Source organism: Mycetomoellerius zeteki, unplaced genomic scaffold, assembly GCF_001594055.1.
Source record: "Mycetomoellerius zeteki isolate Tzet28-1 unplaced genomic scaffold, Tzet1.0 scaffold79, whole genome shotgun sequence".
NCBI classification, from domain to species: Eukaryota; Metazoa; Arthropoda; class Insecta; order Hymenoptera; family Formicidae; genus Mycetomoellerius; species Mycetomoellerius zeteki.
Window position 1 is genome coordinate 33,419 of NW_017257819.1, and position 27,870 is coordinate 61,288.

At 33.7% G+C, this 27,870-nt stretch overlaps 1 protein-coding gene and 1 long non-coding RNA gene across 4 annotated transcripts; one reads left to right on the forward strand and one right to left on the reverse strand.

Annotated features, from left to right (window-relative positions):
• Nucleotides 1-783: 783 nt before the first annotated feature.
• Nucleotides 784-9,919, forward strand: rad50 (DNA repair protein rad50). 3 transcript variants are annotated; one of them, XM_018459072.1, is made up of 18 exons: nucleotides 784-865; nucleotides 1,360-1,717; nucleotides 3,096-3,242; nucleotides 3,329-3,770; nucleotides 3,835-3,989; nucleotides 4,048-4,246; nucleotides 4,341-4,564; nucleotides 5,500-5,865; nucleotides 5,991-6,111; nucleotides 6,216-6,594; nucleotides 6,965-7,170; nucleotides 7,295-7,632; nucleotides 7,776-8,195; nucleotides 8,706-8,831; nucleotides 8,915-9,190; nucleotides 9,262-9,395; nucleotides 9,479-9,610; nucleotides 9,680-9,919. In XM_018459072.1, the coding sequence occupies exons 2-18, from the start codon at nucleotides 1,487-1,489 to the stop codon at nucleotides 9,891-9,893; spliced, it is 4,110 nt and encodes a 1,369-aa protein (XP_018314574.1). In that variant the 5' UTR covers nucleotides 784-865; nucleotides 1,360-1,486; the 3' UTR covers nucleotides 9,894-9,919. The 3 variants fall into 3 exon arrangements, with proteins under 3 accessions (XP_018314574.1, XP_018314573.1, XP_018314575.1); XM_018459071.1 differs by lacking the exon at nucleotides 784-865 and having other exon boundaries at nucleotides 1,103-1,717; XM_018459073.1 differs by lacking the exons at nucleotides 784-865; nucleotides 9,262-9,395; nucleotides 9,479-9,610; nucleotides 9,680-9,919 and having other exon boundaries at nucleotides 1,103-1,717; nucleotides 7,776-8,199; nucleotides 8,915-8,996.
• LOC108729781 (uncharacterized) lies at nucleotides 8,511-24,043 on the reverse strand. Its single transcript, XR_001936949.1, has 3 exons — nucleotides 24,033-24,043; nucleotides 12,758-12,763; nucleotides 8,511-8,584 (listed from the first exon to the last, which is right to left on the reverse strand). It is a non-coding gene; the product is annotated as an uncharacterized lncRNA (long non-coding RNA).
• Between the last annotated feature and the right edge of the window lie 3,827 nt (nucleotides 24,044-27,870).

Sequence of the window (27,870 nt, forward strand, 5' to 3'; positions counted from 1 at the left end):
CATGTGATATTATTCTACAGTGGTTGTCAGCGTCTTTAAGGTGTGAAAAATGTGGGGACGTAACAATATTAATGCATTCTAATAACCATTCATTATATTGATTGACTGACATTTTTGTCAGTTTTCAACTAAAACAAAACGCATATTTTTAAATAATGCATACATCTGATAAACGCAAAAATATAGTTCTATAAAGCTACATATTTATATAGAAGGTGCAAACTGAAAATTTGTAATCAATATAAATAATTAAATGATAAAAAGATTACCTTTGGTATATAAATAAAGAGCTAATTTTGTGAAATCTCATAAGAGTTCCACCACATGTCAGTAAATATATCACTGCGCATGCTTACGTTCTGACGCTCGACGCTACCATGTAAAGGCACCTTTAGGTTTAATTATTTACACCGTGTTGGAAAGCACCCACGGTAAACAGTTCTCATTTCTCTCAGTTCAGCTTTGTTCAGATTTTCTATTGGAAGATACAAATCCAATACGATACGAGCAGCTATTCGTGCAGAGGTCCGTTCGGTAAATTTAGGTCATGTGACTAGCAGATGAGAAAGCAGTGGATGCGCGCTATCCACTACATAAACGAATGCACCCTATAGGCATGACTAGGCCTGTTCTTTTTGTCTGAACTTTTGCACCAGTTCATCTTTCTTCCTCTTCTTTCCTTCCGGAGAGAAAAGGAAGAAAGATGAACTGGTGCAAAAGTTCAGTCAAAAAGAACAGGCCTACTATTTCGCGGCGCATGCGTATTAAAACGCGTCCCCTCTGGCAACACTGCACTGCGCATATGTTGGCGCGTTTTATCGTTTGTCTTTCTGAATGCATAACTGCCATAACTCGTTTTGTAGACGTATGTATTAATGCATCTTTTTAATTCTCACACGTGTTATTTTATTGTTTGATCAGACGTGAAATGACGTGGAAGGAATGCCATGCCAATTCTAGTCTAGTTTAGTGTAATGCTAATTCTACGATAAATCGGTGATCAGAAATTTCAAGTATTTACCAGTCTTAACCTAAATAGGTGACTGATTTTTCGCATCTGCAAATTTTAGTTGTACAGCGAGTCATTTAGCTCGTCTAAGGGCCGATTGTTCCACCTTTTGGTAAATTTTAGCTGTTAAATAAATCTGGCAATCCGCGCATGTGATTGGGTAATCTTGCTACTTACCCAACAAGTAAAATTTACCAAAAGGTGGAACAATCGGACCTAAGGGAAGGAATAAAATCGAATTTGTCTTAAGGAATCAGTCTTAAGAAAATCGGTAGTCAAGTCGTACAAGTTGGCTGTTTATTAATTTCACCGATTCATCGATAAGATTTAAAACTACCGACTCATTGTAGAAACAGCTTAATTGCCGAAACGAGCAATCATCGTTAAGAGGCCATTTCGACGAAGGATAGGAAGGCCGAAGGATATCGGGGTGCGATTAATGATCAACCTGACGTAGCTGACTTGATCAGAGGAGACATGTCGAAAGTGCGGAAATTGGCTCTTCGTGGCATTCGTAATTTCGGCGACGATAGCGAGGATGCAATAATACGTTTTTCCTGTCCGTTGACGCTTATCCTGGGTCCAAATGGCACGGGGAAAACAACCATCATCGAGGCGTTGAAATTTGCAACTACTGGCGAATTTCCACCAGGTTCCGATAAAGGGAAGTCCTTTATACATGATCCCATGTTGGCAACAACTGGCTCGGTAGGATAGCAGTAATTTTAAATTAATTTATTACAATTCCATGTTCTGATAAAAAAAGTTATCAATGTAAATGTTAGGATTGTTTTCTCAATAACAGTAATGTCTTTCCATTTTCATACGTCTTGTCGAGAAGAATCAAAATAATTCTCTAGCCTTTCACTATATCCACTGACTCTGAGATCATGGCTCTTGTCTAAATTTGTGTAATTTTTTTGTCAGTGAATATTCTTTGTATCTTTATATATTTTACATTTCTTTATTGCATTATATCTGTAACTAAATATGTCTGTACACTCACCGACTAAAAGTTTCTTTTGCTATTCTTACTTATGAATCCGTAAGTAAAAACCAATTGCTCTATGAATAGGCTACATTCCGAAAATCATAGAAAAAAATCTGTTGCAATCTTTTAGTCAGTGAGTGTACACACACATACGCACACATGTATATATATATATATTAACATATAAAAATTTAGAATATTTTATCTTAATAAAAATAGAATATTTTATTTTATTTTAATTTTACGAATTAAAGTGATTACTAATTAACACATTTTATATAGATTATTTTTATTATAGAATTTACAATCTTATAACTAAATTTTAAATCTTAATTACAGTATTTCATATCAATGATTTCTAAAATTTTTTTTATTTTTTTAGAAATTATACTTGAAATTTTTCAAAATATCCCTTTAAGATTAAAAATTAAGAATATATAAATTTTTGTGCCTCTCTCTCTCTCTCTTCTCTCTCTCTTAATTAAAAATGTTCAAGTTGATTAAGAAGATCACTTAATTTTTATTCTATTTCCTACTTTTTTAGATTTTTTTTCGAAAATCGTCATACGAAAAAAATGAATGGCTTATAAAAGATGCTCCTTATTCGTATCTACAATCTACAACTTTTGTTTGAAACTTTTTTTGGTATATTCAATAACTTAGAAGATATTCACAAAAATCGATTTTTTTGCTTTATCATAAACTTTAGAGGCGCGGGGGCACGTTTTCTTCTTATCCAATTGGACTGCAGTTTTATTCGTTTTTTTTTTTTTCTTAAATTGAAATTTGAAAGTCGGAAGTAAGAGCCACCCTAATATATATATATATATATATATTTATATACACATACACACCTAGTATATATACTAGAATAATCTAAATATTTATGATTGTATATAATGTTAGATAATTGTTATAAATAATTTGGATATATCAAAGTTTAGATTGAAACCATTATAATTTTTATGATGAAATTAGGATTTAAAAAATTAGTATTAAATTTTTTCTCTAACTTGAGTCTTTATCATTTTTATTTGTAATCGAGCCTGTATTTTATTTAAACTTTCTAAAAAATGTTAGGAATTATTATCATAGGTGAGAGGTGTTGTCAAAGCTGAAGTAATCGATAACATGGGTACTAGTTATGTAGTATCTAGAATAATCGAATCATCAAAAGGAGAGAGAAAGAAGTTTAAAACCCTTGACAGCACTGTAACTATAACGAATAAAGATAAGAAACAGGTAAATGTTTATTTTGTAAATCGTGTATTTTATTTAATTCTTTTACTTCAAATATATATATTTTTTTAAATATTTTTTTGTCATAGAAAGCATCAATAACCAATAAATGTGCTAACGTTGATGCAGAAATTGGTATAGCGTTGGGTGTTTCAAGATCGATCTTGAATTATGTCATATTTTGCCATCAAGACGAGCTTAATTGGCCATTTGACCAAGGAAAAACATTAAAGGAGAGATTTGATGAAATATTTGACAGTGCAAGATTTAACAAAGCTTTGGAGACTATTTCAAAACTTCAGAAAGAATTACAAAGTGATATTCGGACTCTAAACGCAGAGAAACAGACTTACAAAGTACTCGTGTCTGAAGTACAGGATAAAGAGACTAAACTTAAGGAGCAAAAGAAAAGATTGGATACCACAAAGGAGAAAATTAATGATATTGATAAACAGCTTGAACCCATAAAACAAAAACTTGAAGAAATACAGAAGTTTCATTCAGAATATAAGAATATCCAGACTGAAGAAGGTAAATTGAAAAAAATCGTTTTAAAATAATTAAAGGAAAATGAAACGTTTTCTTTTTTTCCCAGAAAAAAAAAAGATGGAATTTGATATGCATAAAGATCGATATGAAAAACTAAAAAAAAGCATAAGGAATATCTATGAAGGAACAACAGAAGAATTAAATGCGCTCATAGAATCTTATGACACTCTATTGACGGGAAAAAATGTCGAAATAACAGAGGTATTAAATGTTAGAATAGTATTTTTGTATGTATTACGTATTGGTTTGCTATTTGCAGAATGAAGCTGAAATCAAAGACATCTCCAAGAAAGAAACAAGAATCTCGAATATCTTAGCGACACGAAGGGAAACTGTAGGTACATTAAAACAACAGGTAAAAGATAATGAGAGAAGAGTGATTCGTCGCAATCAATTATTAAATGACGCATTACAAGCTTGGAATTTTGATACAGTGGAATCAGATGTATCTGAAATAGGTACTTTTATGGATAATAAATTCACGTAATTTTTTAATAGACTTCATCCTTTTCCTTCTTGCATTGCTAAATTGTGCAAAAATTTTGTTCTCAGAGGTGAAGGCTCTTACAAAAAGATTAGAAGAAAAGATGCGAGCATTAGAAAAACAAGTAGAGGAAAATAGATTGGATATGCAAAGAGAGGAAAAGGAATTACAAAGGGAAGTTGATATGCTGCGTAGCAATTATTCGAAGATAGAATCAGAGAAAATCCTGAAAGAGAAGGAAATAACAGATATAAGAGACGAAATAGACACAATTCGAAACGAGATAACACAGGTTAGTATAATCATTTCGGAAATCATAAAGACGATTAGTCATAGTGTAAGTAAGACACAGACGAATTGGTGTCGTTGACATATTACTACTTCAATATCTCACACATCATACACAAATTTTTATATAACGATATTAAATCCAATTCTAAGAACTCCATGTTGTTTTTTTGTGCTAACTACTAGTCTGTCGATTAGTATTTTGTAAGATTTTATAGCTTTTATATGAAACAAATGTCATGACCTTGACAGCTCTATTGGACTAAGATATTGGAGCCATATTGGACTAAGATATGGTAAAGATCTCAATTTCGAAATTTTTTGTCATTTTTGACTAAATATTAAACTCCATCTTACAGACACATATTAAGAGGATCTTAAAGTTGTTTGTATTATCTATTAAATTATATAATTTTTATATAACAGGTTGTTATCTGTTCCTGCACTGGTTGCACTAGTTCGAAAAGTGTAGACTAAAGCGTTTTCTGTTCCCAAAATGGCTTCAGCATCGCTGTTTTTTGTTCCAGTGCAACAGAACTCAGTGTATGAGTTCACTGTACTGTACAGTACAGTACAGAAAACAGATCTTGTACAAATAGTGTGAGAGTTTGAGTAATAAAATGATAAAAATATATAAATGATAGTAAGTCTACATACAAAAACATTTTGTTTCATCGTTATCTTTAATTAAGAATTTTCTGAATGGTAGAATTGCATTAATACTTTCATCTTTATTACACGAATCTAATACTTCCATAATCTAAACAATATGGGACACCGTTTTGAAATTTTTCCAAATCCGTAAGATACATTCCTGCATATCTCCTTGTTAGTCAGTAATACAGATGGCTTTAGGATTCCTTTGAATTCTGAAAAAAATCCTTATGACAGAAATATTTAGTTTTAAAAAAGTAATTATGCCAAAATGTTTTAATCTAGATTGGTGCAGCAGGAAATAAGTTGAAGTCGATCGAACAAGAACGTAAAACAGAAAAACAAAAAATTGACGAACTTGTCAAAGCAGTGAATGTAGATTCTCTTGAAGCTGAAAAAGCAAATAAAGTAAAATCCAAACATAAGATTGAGGCAAGTTTAAGCTCAATTGACGACGAAATTTTTTCTTTGCATAAATTAAGCTCGTTAATGGCAGAATTGGAAATAAGAAAGTCAGCATTAAAAGCTAAGGAAGAAGAATTGAAGAATTTGAAGAGAAAGCACGGAGATAGCATCAAAGTACTGTTAAATATTCAAGAATTAGAACAAACAAAATTGAAAGATACTTTAGAACGCGTACACCAGAAATTGGTATGTGATAAATCTTCTGTATCTTATATATCTATCTTTATATAGATCTATTTTTAGCTTTCTTATGTACCTATCTTTATATACATTGCGTCTTCGTAAAATTGCACTGTGATTATGAATTTCAGGAAAAAGAGACAAATTCTTTAACACGAGAGATTCAAGCACAAGAACGTAAAACTACTGCTTTTGAAACAACAGTACGGCATATAGAATCCGATATTAAGAAGAAGACGGTCGAGTTACACAGTAAGAATATTTTATATATTTTTTATAATTTTTTTCATACTCTATATATACATATATAAAATTTTTGTTTATATGGTAATTTTAAATGTTTCTTTTTTTTTTAGATAATAAAGAAAAGATATCTGCAATGTGCGATTACAAAGAATTTGATGAGATTTTGTTAATGCAATCAACAATCGTAAAAGATCTTCAGGACAAGAGAGGAATTTATGCTTATCAAGCTACAGCCTACAAGGAATATGTTAAAAAGCTATCCATAAAGAATCCTTGTTGCCCGTTATGTCATAGAAATTTTGAGAAGCAGGATAATGTTGCAGATTTAATAAAAGAAATCGAAAGCGATATAATACGTAACCAACCCGGTCGTTTAAAATCATGCGAACAAGAACTAAAGATACAACAGGAAAAATATGACAATATGTTGCAATTGAAACCTGTCGAAAAAGTCATTCAGTGTGAAGAAAGTGACTTGAAAATATTAGAGTAAGTGATCTCTTAATTGTATATTATATTAATTGAACTTTTGTGGCTAAATTCTAAGCAGAATCGTAAGGCTCGTAACATATTCCTGTAAGACTTGTAAGAATTTTTACTTATACCTTTGCTTATACCTTTATATAATATTTTTACAGACAGCTTCTTACTAGCCATAAAATTTATAAAAAATTGTAGATATTTACGAAAATAATCGTACGTCTTATGATACATACGCATAAAATTAGAATACTAGTCATAAGTTCTTACAAGTTTTACGAGAACACGTTGAGTTTTACGGCTCTTAGAATTGATCCATTGATTTCAAAGTTACAGTTTTAATATATTTAATATTTATATTAATTTTTTTTATTTGTAGAGAAAAGTTAAAAAAGACTCAAAACAGTGTGGCGCAGTCAAAAATGACTGTAAAGAATCTAGAAGCGTCAAAGACGGAACCTGAGAAAAAATTGTTGCTATATAAAAATATGATTGGCGATATTAAATTCTGGGATCGATGCATAGACGAGATACAGCAATTGAAAGGAGCAGTTAATAACTTGGAAACTCAAATGGCTAATTCTGGTAATGTTATTTTGATCATTTATTTTAATATTAATGATTTTTTATTAATGATTAATATTAATAATTTGATTATTTCGATTATTTCCATTTATAATTATTAATTAGTATTCTTTTCTATATACAGGGATTAAAACTGAAAGAACTATGGAAGAAGCGCAAGTGCAGCGAGAATCTTTGAGAAAATCCCTTAGAGAAACTTGTAATCATATTGATGCATTGCAACTCAAATTAACCAAGCATAACGAGAAACTACAGGACGCTCGAGCGAAGTATAACGAGTTACACGAGAAGGAATTAAAAATACAATCTGATATGCAGAAATTGAAACATTTGAAGGACAAGCAGGGTGATTTGTACACACGAGAAATTACTGTAGGAGAAACAGTAGAGGAACTGCAGGAGGGTTTGGCACATGCTGAGTCTGAATTGGATTCCAGAAGTCAGCAGTTGGAAAAGACCAAGGTTTGTTTTCCATAATATTTCCGGACAAAACAATTGGCAATAAAATACGAGACTATCGTATTTTATTGCCAATTGTATACGATCCATGATTATTTGAAACGCAAATGTAAATATAAAGATTCTGAAACATTCCTTTTTTACAGGTAAATAACTGGCAAAAGCAAGAAGCTGATAGAAAATCGATGTCCGAAAGTGCTAGACGTTTGTCTGATCTGCATAAAATATTAGACGAGATCAATTCTTTTATTAGTAGTAACGTACTCGAGAAACTCGCGAATTATGAACGCGAGATAGAGACTTACAATAATTCGCTAACAGAACTTATGAACAAGAAAAACGATATAGAGCAAACTGTCAGCAAGTTGAAGGAGGACATTGCCTCTCAAGAAATTGGAAAACGAGAATTACTCGACAACATGTCGTTACGTAAAATTAAGGAAACGCTAGAAACCCTGAAAGAGCAATACAGAAAATTGAATGAAAAATTGAAAAATATGGATTATAAAGAAATGATGAAGAAATGGGAGGAATTAGAAAATGACAAGCAAGCATTGCTTCGGCAAGTAAGTAAGAAAAAGAAAGGAAAAGGAAAGAGAATGAGAGGATGGCGAAGAAAAGGAAGGAGTAAATGAATGAGTGAATAAGTGTGATTATGTGACATATCCCTATATCACATATTCACACTTATTCACTCATCATTCGCTCACTCCCTTTTCTTTGCCATAATATGAATATGTGGCATGTATAGAATATTTAGGACACAATGCTCGTGTGCAGATAGAACGGATTAGAGACTCTAAATAAAAGTTTTAACAGAAGAGAGAAAGTCATTTTTTTATTAGTCATTACAGTTTTTATTAGGATCATTACATCCTTGTTTGTCAATGTTAAACAAAGATGACACGATCACTGTGTCGCACTGTGTTGCTTGTTGGAAGGCACCCTTAGTCTACTTATCTGCAGACGAATATTGTCCTAAATATTTTGGGACACCCACCTATAATGTACTTTTAAAATTTATATATTCACTTATTAATTAATTATTAATTAACTTGGTCTCGATGGTTTTTTAGAAAAATGTCGCGTTGGGAACACAGGAAGAATTGGAAAGAATAATCAAACAGTACACGCAGGAATTACGGAAAGAGGAATATCGATTAGCTCGTCGAAATTACACTAACAAGTGTATTGAATTAACGGTGAAATATTATATCGTATATGATTAAACATGCTAATTGGTGTTTCAAGCAACAAATTTGACTTGCATAGTTCTTTTTACTAGGTTCAAGACGACGCTATAGCTAATTTGATAGCTTACAATAAAATATTAGATGCCGCAATGATCGAATACCACGAGGAGCGTATGTCGACGGTCAATAAGATAATGAAGAAGTTGTGGAAGCACGTTTATAAGGGTACAGACACAAGCAGCATAGAGATTTGCACGGAACCTACGGAGGGTGTAGGTAGCAATAGAAGAAGCTATAACTACAAACTGATTCAAACTAAGCACGGCTGTAAAATGGATATGAAAGGACGTTGCAGTGCTGGACAGAAGGTATTCGTGTCGGTCAATTAATACACGTAATCAGTGAAACGCATTATATTAATATCCGAATTTTTTCATAGGTATTAGCGTCGATAATTATAAGACTCGCTTTGGCAGAAACGTTCTGCAAGAATTGCGGTATTCTCGCGTTAGACGAACCAACAACAAATCTGGACGAAGACAATGCCAACAGCTTAGCGGATATGCTAACTAAGTATGCATGCATTTCTATCTAAGGCATAAAATAGCGCGCGCGATCGAACAATTATAAATAATTTAATTGAATTCGTGTTGCAGGGTGGTTGAGTTACGATCGAAATATCAAAAGAATTTCCAGTTGATTATAATCAGCCATGATGAAAAGTTCCTACAAAAGCTTGCTAATTTGAATAATCACAAACAATTCCACGAACTTTATCGTAAACACAAGTATGTTATATAATATGTTCCTTATAAGAAATAAGACTATTTGATATAATGAATTGAACTCTTTTATAGTGGGATGACCATGGTAAAAATCTCTGATTTCAACGAGCATATGGGTTCTCTTTTGCACGTTAAAAGTGAAGATGAAGAATCCGATGAAGAGCAACGTCCTATTCAATCGACCAGTGGTTTGGGTAGAGATACAAATAAGAAAAGATATCATTTGGATAACATTGATGAAGATAACAGACCGCCAGCTAAGAAAAGATATTGTTTCACTGAATAATTTAAAATACACGTTTCGTTTTTATACCAAACACTTATTTTTAAACTATATAATATATATTTATATACATTTATATATCGTTTAAAACGTATATGTAATATTTTTTCTATAATGTTCCTATGATTATTACAGTATATTTTGATAACATGTTAGTGTGTGTATTCTTATAAAAAAAAAGTATACGGATAAAAAAGAAAAGTTACACATTGAAAATACCTCAAGTAATATGATAAGAAAATAAAAATTACTTTGTAACTATCCCAAGGAGAGCAGATGTAGTATTTGTTATTAATAAATTTGATTTTCAGATTTAAGATGTGTTATATAATTCTCCTGTATCATCTTTAAATATTGGTCTTTTAAATTAATCAATATTCAATTATAGTACAATTATGATTGCTACATGAAAAATTTTATAAAATTTCAAAAGAGTTGATAATAAGTAAAAAAAAACAATAGGTAAATTTGGAATAAAATGTAACATACTCGAGAACTTTCAAACATGAACTTTCGAAAAATAAGTTCCAACATTATGTCTCACAATGTGGATCATTAAAAGAAGAGTCATAGATTTTCTTCTAATTGACAAATTTATATCATAAATGTAGAAACATTTACAAGATGTGAGAATATCGACTATTTTTATATACATAGCTTTAAACATTTTAAAAATATATTTATCCCTTTTTTTTTTATTTCTAAATTGCCGCATGAATGATACTCGGCTCTCTACAATTAAAGCGTCTCGAAAGGGGTATCATTAGGTACTTTAAAAAGTATCAAGTTTTCAACTTGGGACCACCAATTGAGGCGGGAGAATCGGTCGAACGAGAATCAATCGGAAAGTCAGCTGCGGGCATTTCGGTATTGTCTCTCTCCGGCGAGTCTCGATGACCGCTATAGTTAACGAGTTATCGCGAATCGAGTGCCTGGGGGAGGGAACCGACATCGTAATAGGCTGCCGCTGCTGCTGCTCGGCTAGTCGTAACGTCATAATAGAATAGCGATGTTAGTAATACCATCGCCGCGACTGGAGGCAACCGGCCGGGCGATTGACTGGCCCGGCGCGGCATACCGAGTCTAACCAATTTGCATCGCATTGTGTACTCGTTACGGCTTCCATCTGCGCCCGCACTCGCATGCATACATCACCGAGGCCGAGGCAGCGACGTCGAGGCCCTTGGATCTTCTTTCATTAGTGTTCCCTTCGTCTCCTCGTAACGGATATTAACGTTTTTAATTGTTCGACAAAAAAATGAACGACAAAAAAATTTTTTGCTCAACTACTCAGAATATATATAAGCGTTTCTTATAGTTTTCGATGCGTTTCGACTTCGAGGGATTTCAACCTCGTGCAAAAAATATTCTTATATCTTTTTTAAAAATCTTATTTTTAGAAAATAAACACTATCATCAATTTATCAAGAGAAAATAAAATAGATTGTATATTTTTTAAAATTATTTTACCAAAAAAGATGTAATAATTAAACTATATTAAATAATACAAAGTGTCTTATAAGACTGTAATGTGAATATATAATCGGAAATAAAGGCTCTAAATGATCAAGCTAGATCTTTTAGTACTGAAATAATTCTGTGTGAATTTATCTCACAAATTGCGCGCCGAATTTATTGTCAGTCTTGAAATAATTCTAATAGAATTAGAATAGTAATATACAACATAGAACATAGTACTAGAAAACTTCCAATCAACAAGAGGATAGACATCACAAATCATTCATACTTAATAACCTAGTTTCCTCTCCAGTTTTCACAAAGTCAACTGACACAAGATTACTCGAGTTAGAAACACAGTTTACAAAAGATTTTTTAAAATCACATCCGGAGATAATCTTCACACACGCTGATAAGGGAAATGTCACTGTGACTCTAGAAAAAAATATCTATATTAATAAAGTAAATGAGATGTTAGAAGATACAGACACTTACGAAATAATAAAAAGAGATCCTTCCAAAAAAATGACGTCATGCTTGCAGGGTGGAAGACTTGCAAATATATTACTGAGGAACAATACAGACATCTATATTGTAGTGATGAGTTGCTGCCGAGAACGTATGCGGTGCCGAAGATTCACAAACCGAATTATCCTTTCAGGATCATCGTGTCTTCAATAAACAGCCCATTATATTTCTTGGCTTCTTTTTTGCAAGATATCATGTATAAAAATATTCCCAAGGCCGATAGTTATATAAAAAACAGTTTTCAGATGGTTGAAAATCTAAGAGGAGTGAGAATTGAAGAAAATTATAAACTAATCTCACACTAGATGTAGTATCTCTCTTTATCAACATTCCCTTAGACATGACGATTGACTGTGTTAATGAAAATTGGGAATTTATCTCCAAAAAGTGTGTCTTATCCAAGACAGAGTTCCTGACGGCAGTGAGGTATTAATATAAGGCTATTAATATATGTACAGCGAAGTTTAATGTTACATTAGCATATGCACAGCGACTTGCATGTATTGAATGGCATATTAAGATCTATAATTATTGAATTTGACTCTTATTTGCCCTTTACAGTCGTATAGTTATTTAGAATAGTAATATCACAAATTAAATTGACAAGCAATTTTTATAATAATTATAGTGATGCTAATAGGTATCTAGATTGATCTTAATATTTTGATGTTGATAAGCATTCTATGAATAATTTTATTGTGAAAAACATTGACCGGGAATCGAATTCCCCGAATATAACATATAAAATATATTATCTTAATAATAAGTGAAAATAAAAAATTATGTTATTTTGGCTGCACAAAAACTTGATGTTATAATACTTTCACTTATGAATTCGGATTCAGCGCATCAAAAACTATAAGAAACACCTTATATATAACTGTTCTCTCTAATTACTTCATCAAAGTATGTTATTATCATCTTGTGTGTATTACTTTTATCGATATTTTAATTAATATAATATATAAGCTTACATTTCTTTTGTGAAATATAATTTCAGGAAAATTATTAAATGTTTGTTTTTAATTTAAAATATCAGTTTTTGAAAAAGGATTGTCTGGAGATCGCTCCAAGAATTAAAAGAAGAGAGAAGAAACATGACATTGTCGTTGTATAAAATATAAAAAAGTTGACTTCAGATTGATCTAATTTGAGGTGGAGTATTCTGCATTTAAATTAATGCATCGGAGGGTTTGCGTTTCGACGCAGCTGTAGCGATTGTCGAAAAGCGAGAGACGGCATCGCCGCGCCGTTGCGCTTTGCGCTGCAGGACGTATCCCGACGGCAAAACCGAACGCCGCACCGTTCCAGCAATCAGCGCCCTGGGAGAGCCGTGGAAACCGCGGAAACCCCCAACTCTATTATCGTTTCTGGCATCGTTATCGTTATTAGCCGCTCCATCGCCTGACTATTCTACATCGGAGAGAACGAAACTACTCCGACGCGTTTTCGTTGTGGAGGCCTACAAATCGATATGTATACTATAAATATATATTGTATAATATCTCTATATCATTTAGATCCGTTTTCACAATATATAGTGACCTAAAGATTAAAGGTTACCAACAGATTTATCAATGAAATTCATTCATGAATTTCTTGGTTACCTTTAATCTTTAGGGATAACCATATATTGTGAAATCGGGCCTTAATGTAATATAAATTTAATATATTTAATATTAAATTTATATTGTATACATATGTACATGTATTTAATATAAAATTATATATGTATACATATAAAACAATATATTAAATAACATAAATATTAAAAATACATCGGTCTTATACAGAGTGTCTCAAACTTTTTCACATATCGCTTGTGAACAGATACAGCCGAAAATGAATAGAAAAGTCCTCTACATTTTACAAGTTTTACAATTACTTGTTTTTATGAATACAATAAAAAGGCTCAAATTGATCAACAATTACAAATAAAAAGAGGGAACTACAAGCCGACGCTGGATGTCGAATATTAAAGTTTAATAATAAATTGTAGAGCATATACAAAAACAAACGTTTCAACTTATTATTAGCCATTATCAATATTAAAATAATAACAGAAAACTAATAATATGCCAAATAAAACCAATCGTGTTCAGACATATTGTATGAAACTGCCAAACTTATTGCAACAATGCTACTTTTAATGCTTAGTTGGGCGATGTAATCTCGCATGATAATATTGAAAAACTTTATAATCGACTAATCATAAGCTCGTATCCATCATAGATGTTCTTAACGTTTCGGTCATTAGACGAAATAATTGTTTTTATGATGATTTATAGTTAACTGCATGTTCGTTGGTATTAATTTTACGCGTAATTGTCAGATCTCTACTTCCTAAAGTAGAACGAAAATGTTTTCAGCTTTGAATAAAGAAAGATATGTGTTAAAAATTAATAAAAATATTCTTTATATGAAGTCAAGTTGCAATTAACTATTATAATTTCTATACTATTAAAAGATGTTGTAACTGGAACTCTTTTTTAAAAATACAAAATAAACGGTTATCGACACTCGAACGTCTAAACATTAAATGACATTGTAAAAGATCGAGCCTGAAGATGAAAAGGGGTATGTTGTTTGAAAGGAGAAAAAGAATCAGGAAGAAGGAATAGTGTTAGGGGAAGGGGATTATTTTTTTTAGCAGCACATTCAATGAGCAGAATGTCTAAAATCAACGCATGAAACAACTTTAAGATATCTTTAAGAGTTCTTCAAGAAACATCTTTAAGATATTTCATAAAGAACTTTGAAAAATATCTTAAAGTTATCTTGCGTCGATTTTATCCGCTTATTCAGCAATTTTTAAAAATTAATATCTCATCGTTAATTATGAAAATTGCAAAATGGAGGATTTTTCGACTCGGTTTAATCTGATCTACCTGCCCACAAGCGGTATGTTAAAAAGTTTGAGCCACCCTGTATAGAAGAGACAAATCGAAATGTTTCGCAGTTCTTTACGCGTTTCTCTCATCTTGTCAAGTCAGATTCCACTGATTCACACAGCATCACTTTAATAATTTCCTTCAATATTATTTCAGATATTGTCACGATCCATTATAATATATTTTTTCCAATTATTTCCATCTCGCCCTTTTCTTGCAAATTGTACAATTTCTGCGCGATATATTTCGGATCAAAGCTGATCGCAATGTGATTACGTATTCTTGGTATAGATTCGATTGCGATATATTTGTCAGTGATAATCGCGATTGATATTGTTGTTCTATCGATACGCCGTGTGATTCGCGGTCGGACTATCTCGAGCAATTGATGCACAGAAACGTAACGAGAGGACGGTTCTCTCCCCTGGCCTTCATCTCTGATCCGCTTTGATCCCTTTCTCACTCCGATCCCTCGGCGAGGAGGGAGGGGACGGGCGGGGAATTTCCGTCCGCGCCCCCTCTTCAAAATATCAACTAAACGATAACCATATTTATTATTCATTCGGCCGCCTCGTTCCTCCCCTCTCGTGCCGCGTCCCCAATTTTACGAAGTAGTTTTTCAAAGAATTCCGCGGAGCGGTCTGCATCGCTCATGAGACAGCACGGTTGGGCGTGTATAGGGCGAAAAATGCTTCGATCGGCGATAAAAGGGCTCTCGGTTTCGTGAGATTATCATATCTGATATGATATCCTTAGAAAAAAAAGTTACATGGGTATAATTATTCATATGTAAACAATAAGAATCTTATTTTAGATCATAACATGTGAGAACATAATCAATACTTATAGAAATTAAAATGCCTATAACGGTCAAAGCTAGATCTTTATGAATTATTTAAGCATTATTTAAGCATAGTTTAAATAAGCGTAGCTTAATTAAGCATAGCTTAAATAATTCAATCTTGAATTATTATATGTATACCATATTTGTAGTCGTTCGAACTGCGCGCCGAATTGTTTTCATCATTCATATGTAAGATACATTACAAAGAACATTGATTATAAATATATTGCAGTATCGTAATCTGTTCGTCTAGCAGATGTGAAACTCTAATCGGAAACACCACTACCCAGTGAACACAAAGTTACATGTAACTTCCCAGACAGCACAAAATATTAAAAGATAACGAAAAGCAATCTTTCTTAAGTTGTCTTTTCGACAAAGCGAAAAGATGTCTGAAAGATGACAAAAAGACATCGTTTTTAGATTGTCTTTTGAGCAACACGAAAAGATGTCTATAAGACATCTTTTAGTTTTGTCGAAAAGATAACTTAAAAAAGACATCTTTTCATCATCTTTCTATGGTTGTCACTTTCGCAAAGTAAAAAATCAACTGAAAGATATCTTTTTGTATTGCCGAAAAGGCTTCATATTATTACCCAGTGAACACAAGTTATACGTAACTTACCTGTTAGTTGTAATTTTCTCAACAATATAACTGTAACATCACACACGTGTTATATTACAATTATATTACTGTTATATTATGAATTATATTGTTGAATAGGAAATTACAACTAACAGGTAAGTTACGTATAACTTGTGTTCACTGGGTAATAATATGAAGCTAATAATTAAAAATATATTCGCGCGTTACGAATTTTCCGAGACGCGTTTATATGTACACGCAGAAATTGTATAAGAATAATAATAAAAATAATAGTAAGAATAATAATAAAAATATATCAGCAAGATCGCGCGGTGAAGAAAGATTTGTACGCGAGTGGCGTACATTCATCGGCGAAAAAATAAAAAAGCGAGAGTACCGTATAGGTATAGCGTGATCGATATGAGAGCGAAGTGTACGCGCTATTTCGGCGGAAATCGAGTTTGAAGCAATCCTCAACAGACAATGAGCGAAAAAGAAAGACATCCGACAGATCGGATTGTCGAGATTAACGTGAAATGCACTGAGTTCGCGTTCGCGCACCGATCTTCTCTCGCGTCGAAGATTGCAGGCACACCAATAATTTGGTTCCACGATATCAATTACTCTCTTCTCGCAGAATCCCATACAGAATTTCCATTTGATTTTGATTCAAGATTGCTTCAAGACGCGCAATGAGATTCACGTTATATATCTGTCCTCGCGATATATTTCTGAGATCAGAATTTATCTGTAAAGTTTAATCGTACGTTGAATCACAATAATATATCGAAGAAATAATGAATTAATCCCATTATCAGTTAAGATTATAATTTGTGTATAATTTATATATACAGTGAGAACAAAAAGTCTTTGTACAAGAAAATTTGTTACAAAAAAGTCTTATTTGTAGAAAATCAACATTAATTAGCAATTTTATACAATGAATACATTCTGTTCAAATATAAACAAACGAGCTTCGCATGTATTCTTGATTTTAGAAGCTAAATTTCTCGACTGTGCGAATACTTTTTGAGCATCCAAACAATACAATTTTTAATTTTCGCTTATTTTTCAGATGATATATTTTCTATAATTAATACACATCTTTTTAGTATATATAATTAAGAAACATACAGTCTATTTTATTCTTTATGAATAAATTGTTAATTACCCAACAAGAAATGATCGTCAATTAAACGTCGAATTAGTGTTCAAATCGATATCGATTCGACATCAATTCAATGACTCATTTCTCGCTGGATAACATTTACTTTTTAAAAATAAAGTTTCTTTAAAAAATATTTTCTCTGTACGAATACTTTTTGCACTCACTGTATAATGTTGAATTTTATATATATAAATATAATAATGTAATTTATAATTTAATTATAATTATAATTAGCATTATAATACAATTTAATTTAATTAAATTTAATATTTCAATTTAAAATTTATTATAATTATCAATATTTTAAACAAACTTTTGAGCCGTATTGATGTTAATATTAATGTGCTTACCCTATTTATAATATTTCATCTTTTCCCGCTTATTTAATTTTAGATATTTAGCAACGCGTCAAAGTGAATTTAATAAGTAAATGGCGAAGTCAATATCGATGACATCGCCCACGATCTCCCGATGTAATTTCGCTCTCGTCTTCATCCTTCACGACCTTGTTACTTCTCGTGCGTTACATCCTCTCCGAGATCAGACGCGCCACTTTTCTTTTCCGTTTCCTACTCCCGCTCTCCCGTTCTATGACCAAGTCCCCGAGGATAAAAGAGATCAGAGGAAAAAGGGGGATATGGATTGACACTCGAATTCCACCGGTAAAGGATCCCCTCTTCCGGGCCGGTCATTTTTCTTATCCTCGTCACACCCCTCGCGGGCCCACCCTCGCTGGCAGCACGAATCCCGCTCGCGGTTTAACAAACTAGATTCATCAAATTCGACACCGATCGTCCATCCGTCGGTTGGTCGATTTCTCGTTCTGGATTTCGCGCGCACCGGAGGTTTCACACAACGCGATGGGAATACGTAACTTGTCAGCGCAGCAAATTTTTATGGTGGAATATCTCCCGCGAGAGAACCTAATTCACTCGGAATTCATATTTATTAAATGCGTTATAAATTTTGAGGAAAAAAAAAGAATCCTTAATTGTTACGATATTTAAAAATTAAAAATTAGTAATTAGAAAGGTCAAAAAACACGAGCAACGTTTATTGGATCTTTAAAAATAAACTAGTTTATTACAACATACATTAAGAATTAAACTAGTTTTTTATTTATAAATTAATCGGAAACGTTTCGACTGTACTAAATCTTTTTCAGTCCATATATAAAAAATAATTAAAAATTGGAAAGATAAAAATTTAATTCATGAAGATATTATTAATATTATAAGTGTACTAAATAGTACGTCGTGTCTAATATTATCGTTTTTAGAACTCTTTGAAACATTTAGTTATTTACCCGTTACTTTTTATTATGGCGAAAAGGAATTAATTTAATTTAAGATTTCAGTTACCATCAACTCGCGTCATTCTTATATCTGGATTAAGAACGGGACAGAGAAAAAACGAGAACATTCGTGTGGCACACTTCGAGCGGGTAATTCCCCGCCCACGATGTTATATTGACACAAGGAATATCGGCGCTAAATCATCTGTCACCCCCGAGTTCGCCCTCGTAACATCGACGGGAAACTCCAAAGTCTCCGGCTGTCTATCTGCCGTCACTCACGAAAGTCTCCGCTGTGGTACGAAGAGCATCCCCTTGCGTGCCCTTCCTGTCTTAAAACAGGGTGTTTACACCTAATCGCATTTCGAAGGTTCAATTTATTAAAAAGATACCGTCCAACTTGACGAGCCATTTTAACATCCACTTTTCACGGACGGCTTTCATGTTAAAAACGATTTCACCGAAATCCCAAACAATCCGTTGTTTTAAAGCACGATGATTTTGTTTCTCGCCGTCTCGACAAAATTAATTTGTCGTGGAGTTTATTTTATTTTGCTTTCCTCCCTTCCCCCCTCTCTTTCTCTCTCTCTCTCTCTGAAAGCGTCCGATGTAATCCAATTTATCCGAAACGATTAGCAGGTAATCTGGACTTATCGAGTAACCTAAAGCGCATGAGTTCCTAAGTTCTAAAATTTATCGAGTTATTGGATATATTGTTAGGCTATTCGAATTTATCGAACGATCAGATGTGAAGCGCTATCGTATCTCTACAAAATTTAGAATTCGATATACTTTAATACACATATATTAATCATATCATTTACATAATGTAACTATATCTATGTAATAATGATTCATTTTCGTATAAACGCTAATTACATTATTAGCAATTTTTACTTCTAAAATAAAATCAATTTAAAATTCGATTATTTTAATTCCTTTCAGTTTATCGATGTTAAAAGCAAGACAATTCAATGTTCTTTTTAAATTATGTATATATAAGGCGTATATTCTGGTTAATCTTTGATATATTTATATTATTATGCAGTATCTGTTACCACCCCTATATTTTAGAAACGATTCAAAATTATGAAAAATCGCGAAATACGTGTTCGATCATTTCGAGAGGTTACTCTTTTAAGGGGAGGTTGCCCCAGGGTGGTCCCAACTTAAAAATTTCAAATGAAACCTCACCTTCCTATTGTAGCATATCATTTGAAAAAGTATAAAAATAGAAAGTTTTTGATTCAATGTGGAGGTTGATACATTGACTCGTTCGGGAGTTACTCAATGTCAAAGTTTGAAAAATTCTATTTGTTAGAATTTGTCTTACCTTCAATATGTGTAGGATTTATTGCAATAACTGTTCAAAATGGGCACCGTTCCCTTCTTGGCAATAAAATAATCGATTATGAAATTCCTGTCTTACGTTCTGAAATATTTTCTTAGACATGTCTTTACAAGCTGCCGTAATCCTTTGCGATTCAGAGCGCTCTCATAAGTGCGCTGGAATTTACGTACAATAACATTTTCGCGAACGCATACCTTACGCACAGCGAAAAACAGGAAATATTATAAATTGGCCGAAAATGATTTGGACATCGACAGTTCGCGCAGTTAACTTAGATAGAACGTTTTGCGATTTGGATCCCAATTACTCTTCACTATGAATCGATTATTTTATTTTACTGCCAAGAAGTGAACAGTGCCTATTTTCAACAGTTACTGTAATAAATCCAACACATATTGAAGGTAAGAATAAATAGAATTTTTCAAACTTTGACACTGAACAACTCCCGAACGAGTCAATGTATCAATAGGCCTGTTCTTTTTTACTGAACTTTTGCACCAGTTCATCTTTCTTCTTTTTCTCTCTAGAAGGAAAGAAGAGGAAGAAAGATAAACTGTGTGTGGTGTAAAAGTTCAGCCAGAAAGAACAAGCCTAATCTCCGCATTGAATCATAAACTTTCTTTTATCATGCCCTTTCAAATGATATGCTACAATAGGTGAGGGGGAGGAGAGTTCTGTTTGAAATTTTTAAGTTGGAACACCCCTTGGAGGACAACCTCCCCAACTCTCTTAAAAGAGTAGCCTCTCGAAATGATCGAATACACATTTCACGGTTTTTCATAATTTTGAACCGTTTCCAAAATATAGAGGTGGTAACAGACTTTATAGACACTCTGTATACTATACATAATATATCTTATAATTTTATTAAATCATGTCTGTATCTTAGAGAGATGATGAAGTGTTCCAAAATAGAGATTTAGCAATGTGCTAACGATCAAATTTACACAAGGGAGAGTCTTCATTCTCGTAAAAAGAAAAAGAGATCGCGAACGGTCTGAAAAGATTGACCTAATAAAGGTGCTTCTCTCTTTGCAGACACTAGGAAGGAAGTACCGAGACACCGCGACGGGGGAAAGAATGGAAAGAGCAACAACAAAGTAGACAGTCGGAAGGCCAAAGTTGCCAGTCGATGCGGCACGTTGCAGGATCGTCCGCGAAAGAATTTTGCCCCCCGTCGTTTCCACTCTCTCTTCCCCCGCCCCCCGGCTTCCGCGAGCACCCTCCTCGTGCGGATGTGTGGAAGCTTCCACGATGTCGGTGGGGCACCACCACCATCATCGTCGTCGCCGCCACCGCTCCCGCCGCCGCCGCCGCCACCACCTTCTACTCTTCTTCGTTTTCTTCCTCCCCCGTTCCCGTCGCTCTCCTTCCCGGCACCCTTCCGTTCCTCGCAGGAGGAACATGGCTCCCAGGCAGGAGATCCGGCCGTCCACACCCTTGCTCTCGCAGCAACCCCGCGTGGCCCGTTTTCTCCGACACCCCCGTCCGCCCGATCTCTCTCTCTCTCTCTCTCTCTCTCTCTCTCTCTCTCTCTCTCCTCCTCGCGTCTTTCCTCCCTCCACCGGTGTGCCAGTCCCCCCGTTGCATTTTAAATCAAAGCCTCGGAGGTAACGCAATCACCAGGCATCACGACGCTTCCACAATTTTCTACTTTAAGCTACTTTATGTATTAGTACCCCCGCCATGTTTCTCCCCCGTCCCTCATTTCTCGTCGACGGCGCGCAGCACTCTCCCGCCACCCCCGCGCTGTACGTCAGTGCCCGTCACACCACCGCGCCGGTTTCCCAGCGTTGCTCTTCTGTCTCGAATCCTCTCGCGCCCTCTCTTTGGCCTCCCCCGCTACCGTCCGCTTCATCTTTCCGCCATCCAGGCTACCGCCACCCCCCCCCCCCCTTAGCATGGGACTAGTATAACAAGGTTATTTTATTAAACGAACCTCCGCACCGCCCGCTCGCCAATGTCGCCGGAATTCGAGACGCGCAGCAGCTCGTCTAACCGCGAGCGAGGAACACCGTCGTTCTTGCAAATAGAAACAGGAGTGGGAAGAGCAAGCGCTCCGGTGTGAAGCAACGAAGATGCTAAATTGGGTTGTAAAAAAAATACAACTTGGAAAGAAAAAGCGATTTATTAATTTGAACTACTCATCTTTGCTCATACAGGACGATGAGCGAGATGAATGAAAAAAATGCAGAATTACAGAGAAAAATGGAGGAAGGAATAACAAAATTCGATTCGTTAATTAAGTCGCTCATTTTTATCCTTCGGAGCTGACGGGCGGCGGACTCATTCAATTATAAATCTCTTTGTCAAAAATGTCAACAATTCAATTTTCTTTACATCTGCAGGTTTAAATTATTTTTATTAAAATATACTTAATATTCGTTAAACATATTTATATTTAATTTTCATTCTTTTTTATACAAGTTATGTCATTTTAATCCCTTGAAAATAATTAGCGCCTTTTAATTAACATACACTGTTAGATATCAAAAAAGTATCGGTAACCCAATCCTTTGAGTTAAAATAACATTTTGTCATTTTTAACTTCCATGTGTGTAAAAATATATATAAATAAATTCACTCTTCTATGATTAGTTTAAAAGAAAATATCGTCATTAAAAACATCTACATTAACACTTATAATAGTAAATAATAAATTGAATCAAATTCAATACATTTTCTTGAGTTGATTATTTAACTCCATTGTTTTAGTTAAATTAATGACAATATTGTGTAGGAACAATGGCAACTTATAGAAATGATTAAAAGTAACTCAAATTTGGTATAATTTGACATTATGAATTTAACAGCCTATATAGGGTCGCCAGCAGTTACAATGAAACTAACGCTTATGCCCGTGTCACACTACGCATTGGAGACTGAGAATTGCAAATTGAGGATTAGAATTCAGCCAATTAGAACAAAACGGATTAAACTTAAAATTATCTGATTCGTCGAATTCTAATCCTTAATTCGCAATCCTCAATCTCCAATGCGTAGTGTGACACGGGCATTAGCCAACGCTACAACTGTCAACTGACAGCCAAGGTTCTGTCAGTCAGTAGTGGCAAATATCTAGCCAGTACTATCTGCCAGTAACTAGGCCCAAATTATCATCTAGTACTTAGCCAGTACTGCGTCAGTACCTGAACTGTGGCAATCAGTAATTAATGGCCCAACACTGGGCCCCGATCTTGTATAGAAAACCCTATATGGAAGTATAAATTAAATGAGTCTTATACAATAGATCTAATGATAGTAACTATGTCACAAATTTTGACGTTATCGTCGCGTCGCGGCGGATCGAGGGTAAAAAAAAAACTTTTACAGTAAACCTATCGGAAATAGCTTTCAGTCGTAAATATAATTGAAGCCATTTGAAAAATATTTCTTCTAATCCAAATCGTTAAATATAAAAGGAGTAATGAAATATATCCCGATTCATTGAGTTAAATAACATTTTGTTTTCAATGTCCATATTTAATCAAAATGTAAATCAGTTTATTTTTGTAGTTGCATTATCTATATTTCTTGAGTTAATTGTTTAACTCCATATCGTTTTAATTAAATTAACGGATATATTGAAGCAATGGCAACCTATAGAAATGATTAAAAATTACTCAAATTGAGTATAATTTAATATTATAAATTTAACAGTACATGACACATGCCTTGCCGACAAGAGCAGAATCGATCAGAGTTAGCGTTAATTAATTTCTGCCAAGGTCCTAAATTCACTCGCGCGACATCGCGACACCGACGAGGGGAAAAAAAAAATTGACTTCCAAATTCGTCAAAGGGCCAGTCGTGAAAATTTAACGCGATAGAAGCGGTGCTCTCTGTAAACTCGCAAGAATGAAATCTATTTTTCACCTAAACGAATAACGCATTTACGTCTCTCCCATGTATCCAATCTATCTTTTTTTTTCCTTTCCTCCCTTTTACGACACGCGTCATTCCCTTTTCCTCCCCCGCGAAAGTTCGCCACGTCTGTCGCGGCTTCAGCCGCGTGAAACGACGGGAATTCGCTTAATGCGCTTCGCGCGGAAACCGCGTGAGCTATTCGCAGCGCACTTTACGGCCTCACGAAGGGAAGCTGTCGCTTCGCGATAAACGAAGAGAAGAAAAAAAGAGGCCAGTGATAAGGGGAATATTTTTAGCGGCATCCTCTTACCCTTCCTTTCTCTATGTCAAATAATGGGCCTGGTCAGTTCCGGGATGACTACTTATATCGAAGGGGGATGCACGTGTGTTCGCCGCATGCAATTCGCAAACGTGGCGCGGTGTAATCCAGTCACCATATAACGCGATTACGCTTCTAACCTGGCCTGTCGCTTTGTCCCTCTCTCTCTACCTATCTATATATATATATATTCTGTCTCTCTTAATTTTATAAAATATCTCTTTCTCTTCTTTCCATCTCTCCACTCTCACCTCCTGTCGCAACTCGACCATCCCTGGAGGCCGAGTAACGCAGAACCAGCGGGATGGAAAGCTGTAGTCGGGTATGCGGGTAGTTACGTGGCATTAATAACGGGTTGGAGGAAATCTTCGGCGAGCGGGTGTCATTATTTTTTCTACCCCGGATAATGGAAACGTCTATTATCGCTTCGCCTGCCGTTCGTGATGCGATATAGAGGCTTGATTTAAAAAAAATAATTTGACATTAATATTGAAATACTGTATTAATATATGGTTGTCTCCCCCAAAATGATTATATAATTATAGTTATTTGAATCATTTTTTGTGGTAATTTCAACCATTTTTATGATTATAATAACTATAATTATAGTCATTTTCGGTTGCCAACTAAGTATATGTATTAATTGGTTGATAGAACTACACATATATTAACTCGGTACTTGTAACGTCGTTATAGTTATTTTTTTTTAATAACTGATAACGTTATAAAATAACTGATAGCGTTACATATAATGAATTACCTTTTTATAGTTATATTTTTTGGTAACTTTAAGAAATTTTACAATTACTTTTATCGTTATTTTTTATATGTTGAATCTATAATTTATGATATAATTTTTTTATGAGTTCAATCTTCAATCTTTGACCGGTATTCATATATCAATTCGTTCTTACTTCGTTTTAAGTGTAGTATAAAGTCTTAAGATGCTAATGCAGCTCTGTGATTGGTTCATCACGTCTTAAGAATACCAAAAACCGATCACAAAGCTGCATTAATATAAGCACAAGCTGAATATTAATCTTTAAGTTTTTACGGATGTAATGCCATGTACTATAAAATTCATTGCGTCAATCTACGGATAAAAGAATATCAACGTAATGTCAAATTAAGGCATGTCACACAGTCAGCATTATAAGAACACAACATTGAGACAGGATACCAAATACTATGTTTAATAAAATGACTACAATAGCTACTACTACATCATACTTTCCAATAAAATGCAGAAATATACAAAAACATCCCGATAATCTAAATAGAAGTATAATGATTACAACATGAATAGAATATAGAAGATCATTCTCCCGGTCATCAAAAATTGATCGACTTTTCTTCCCTTTTATATCTCCTGCACCCTCTCTGCCCCCCTCTCTCCTCCTCCTATCAGGACTATCAGACTGTGCTCCTCGCTCTAATAAAGTGAACCGCAATGTTCACGAAACGTTAGTATTCTAATAATGGATCTAGACATGGAGATAACCCGCAAAACGCGCCATAGCTTCTGTATAGAAAGTACCCGTGGAAGCCTCGTTAAACATTACGATAAACATTTGTTACGCGGCTCAGCAAAAAACAATGAAAGTAGCCGAAATGCAAGCGGCTCGAGGTTCGGCTCGAGTTTCGGCTCGAGTTTCGGCTCGATAGTTTGGATGCACCCTAAGCATTCGTTATTTTTTAAGTAACGGTAACACGTTATTTTTGAAAATCAGTAACTACAAGTATAGTTACTTTTTTGATTCGGTAACGAGTAATGATAATTAGTTATTTTAAAAAACTAACTTTCCAATCCCTGTTATTTCTAACATTGTGGTAGTAATAATCATAATTACGATAGCATGTAATTATAGTCACAAATATCAGAAATTTTTCTCTCAGTGCACATTTATAATACCTACGAATATTTTGATGAGAGATATTTCGATATTTTCAATTAATTTTAATCTGTTGCAATTATACAGATCGTTTTGATCTGAATGCATACACATTTATTATTTTATTTTATTTTGTATTATATCATTATTTATTTACTTCTTTCAAAAAAAAAAAGATCGCTCCGCTGTCCATGACGGGAAAATTCATCGTAATTCTCCATTAGCGTTGAATTTATTTTTAAACAGCCATTTTTGTAATTTTTAAGACAACTGGAGTAATTAATCATTCTTTAAAACTGTACTTAAAATTACGCTGCGTAGGGCGTGAAATAAAAATGGAATGAATTAAAAAGAAACGTCAAGAAACGGTCAAATATTTTTTATAAATTTCTCAATTCGAATGATAGCAACATTTTATTATGAAAGAGCAAGTAACATATTTATTATAAGTATATATAAGTTCCTACGACAATTTCATAATTTTCACGAATTATTGAATATGTACTAAGAGAAAGAAATTCAGTGGTGCTATAGATAACAACTATATCAGTTTTATATAAAAATAAATGATTATTATATGATTAAAATGATTATCATGAATAATTATTAGATATAATGTTTATTGTCATTATTATCATAATTACTATATTACATAGTACATAGTACATGTAATTGCTATTTCTATGTTCTTTTTCTGAACCTTATACTGAGATAAAAAAATGGTTGCAATTATAATTTAACTATAATTTATAATTACCATTTTGGTGTCATCTATATATATGTATATTTTTTGATGGAATTATAAACATAATAATTATTATTAACATTATAGCAATAATAACTGTAAAAATCCTAATCATAATTTTAATTTTACGATGCAATTACCTATAATCACAAATACCAACACTTTTCTTTCATAGTAGTAGTAGTAGTAGTAGAAGACTTGAGATAAGCTATCAAAAAAAGATATTACATAACAAAAATACTGACATAAAAATCGACGAAGACATATGGAACAGAGGAAGACGATATCAAGCTGTAGAAAGGATACACTTTGTATGGGCAATGTAAACCAAAATTACTCTGTGCGTAGCCTGCATAAAGTGAATCGCGTATAATCAGACAGTGGCTACACGGATTTGCGAGCTATTTTTTAATCGATAAATTTTAATTTTCCCTCGATATTCTAAAGCAACATCCCTGAATAAAAATTGTATTAACATCTCAAAATCCATTTCTTTCGTATTTTCACTTTTGTAAACCCGTAGGAAAATTCAGTGAAAAATTACATCAATATTATCTTTGATTTAAAGAATTTTTGAAGTTATTCCCACACTCGGTGTTGTTAGGTTTTGTGCCTTAAACCTTAGGCCTGTTCTTTTTAGCTGAATTTCTCTTGCACGGTTTATCTTTTCTCTTTTTCTCTCGAACGTAGAGAGAAAAGGAAAAAAAGATGAACCGTGCAAGAACTTTAGCTAAAAAGAACAGACCTTTTACCAGGTGTGTGTCATGACACCCAGGTATTAAAATTCTAGATTGTTATTATTCTCGCATTATTTTCCGTAACTATTTATGTCTTATGAAGGATTATGCTTATAGAATCTAATTGTTATGATTCTAAATCCGTGCTCAATTGTGTTTAAAATCATGTTTAAAAAAAATGGACTCAAGGGTGGCAACGTTCGCGAGGGACTCGTGACGCGCGCGAAGGACGAGGACCGGCTAACGCGTTCTGCAAAGGATCGCCATGGACTCGCGAGGAGGAAAGAGGACAGGTTGGGA

Bases quoted from the DNA above. Each gene is read 5' to 3' on its own strand.
- rad50 (XM_018459072.1), top strand. From the start codon at position 1,487: ATGTCGAAAGTGCGGAAATTGGCTCTTCGTGGCATTCGTAATTTCGGC. The intron at 3,990-4,047 runs GTATTAAATGTT...TGCTATTTGCAG, and splicing joins AAAATGTCGAAATAACAGAG to AATGAAGCTGAAATCAAAGA. The intron at 5,866-5,990 runs GTATGTGATAAA...TATGAATTTCAG, and splicing joins AACGCGTACACCAGAAATTG to GAAAAAGAGACAAATTCTTT.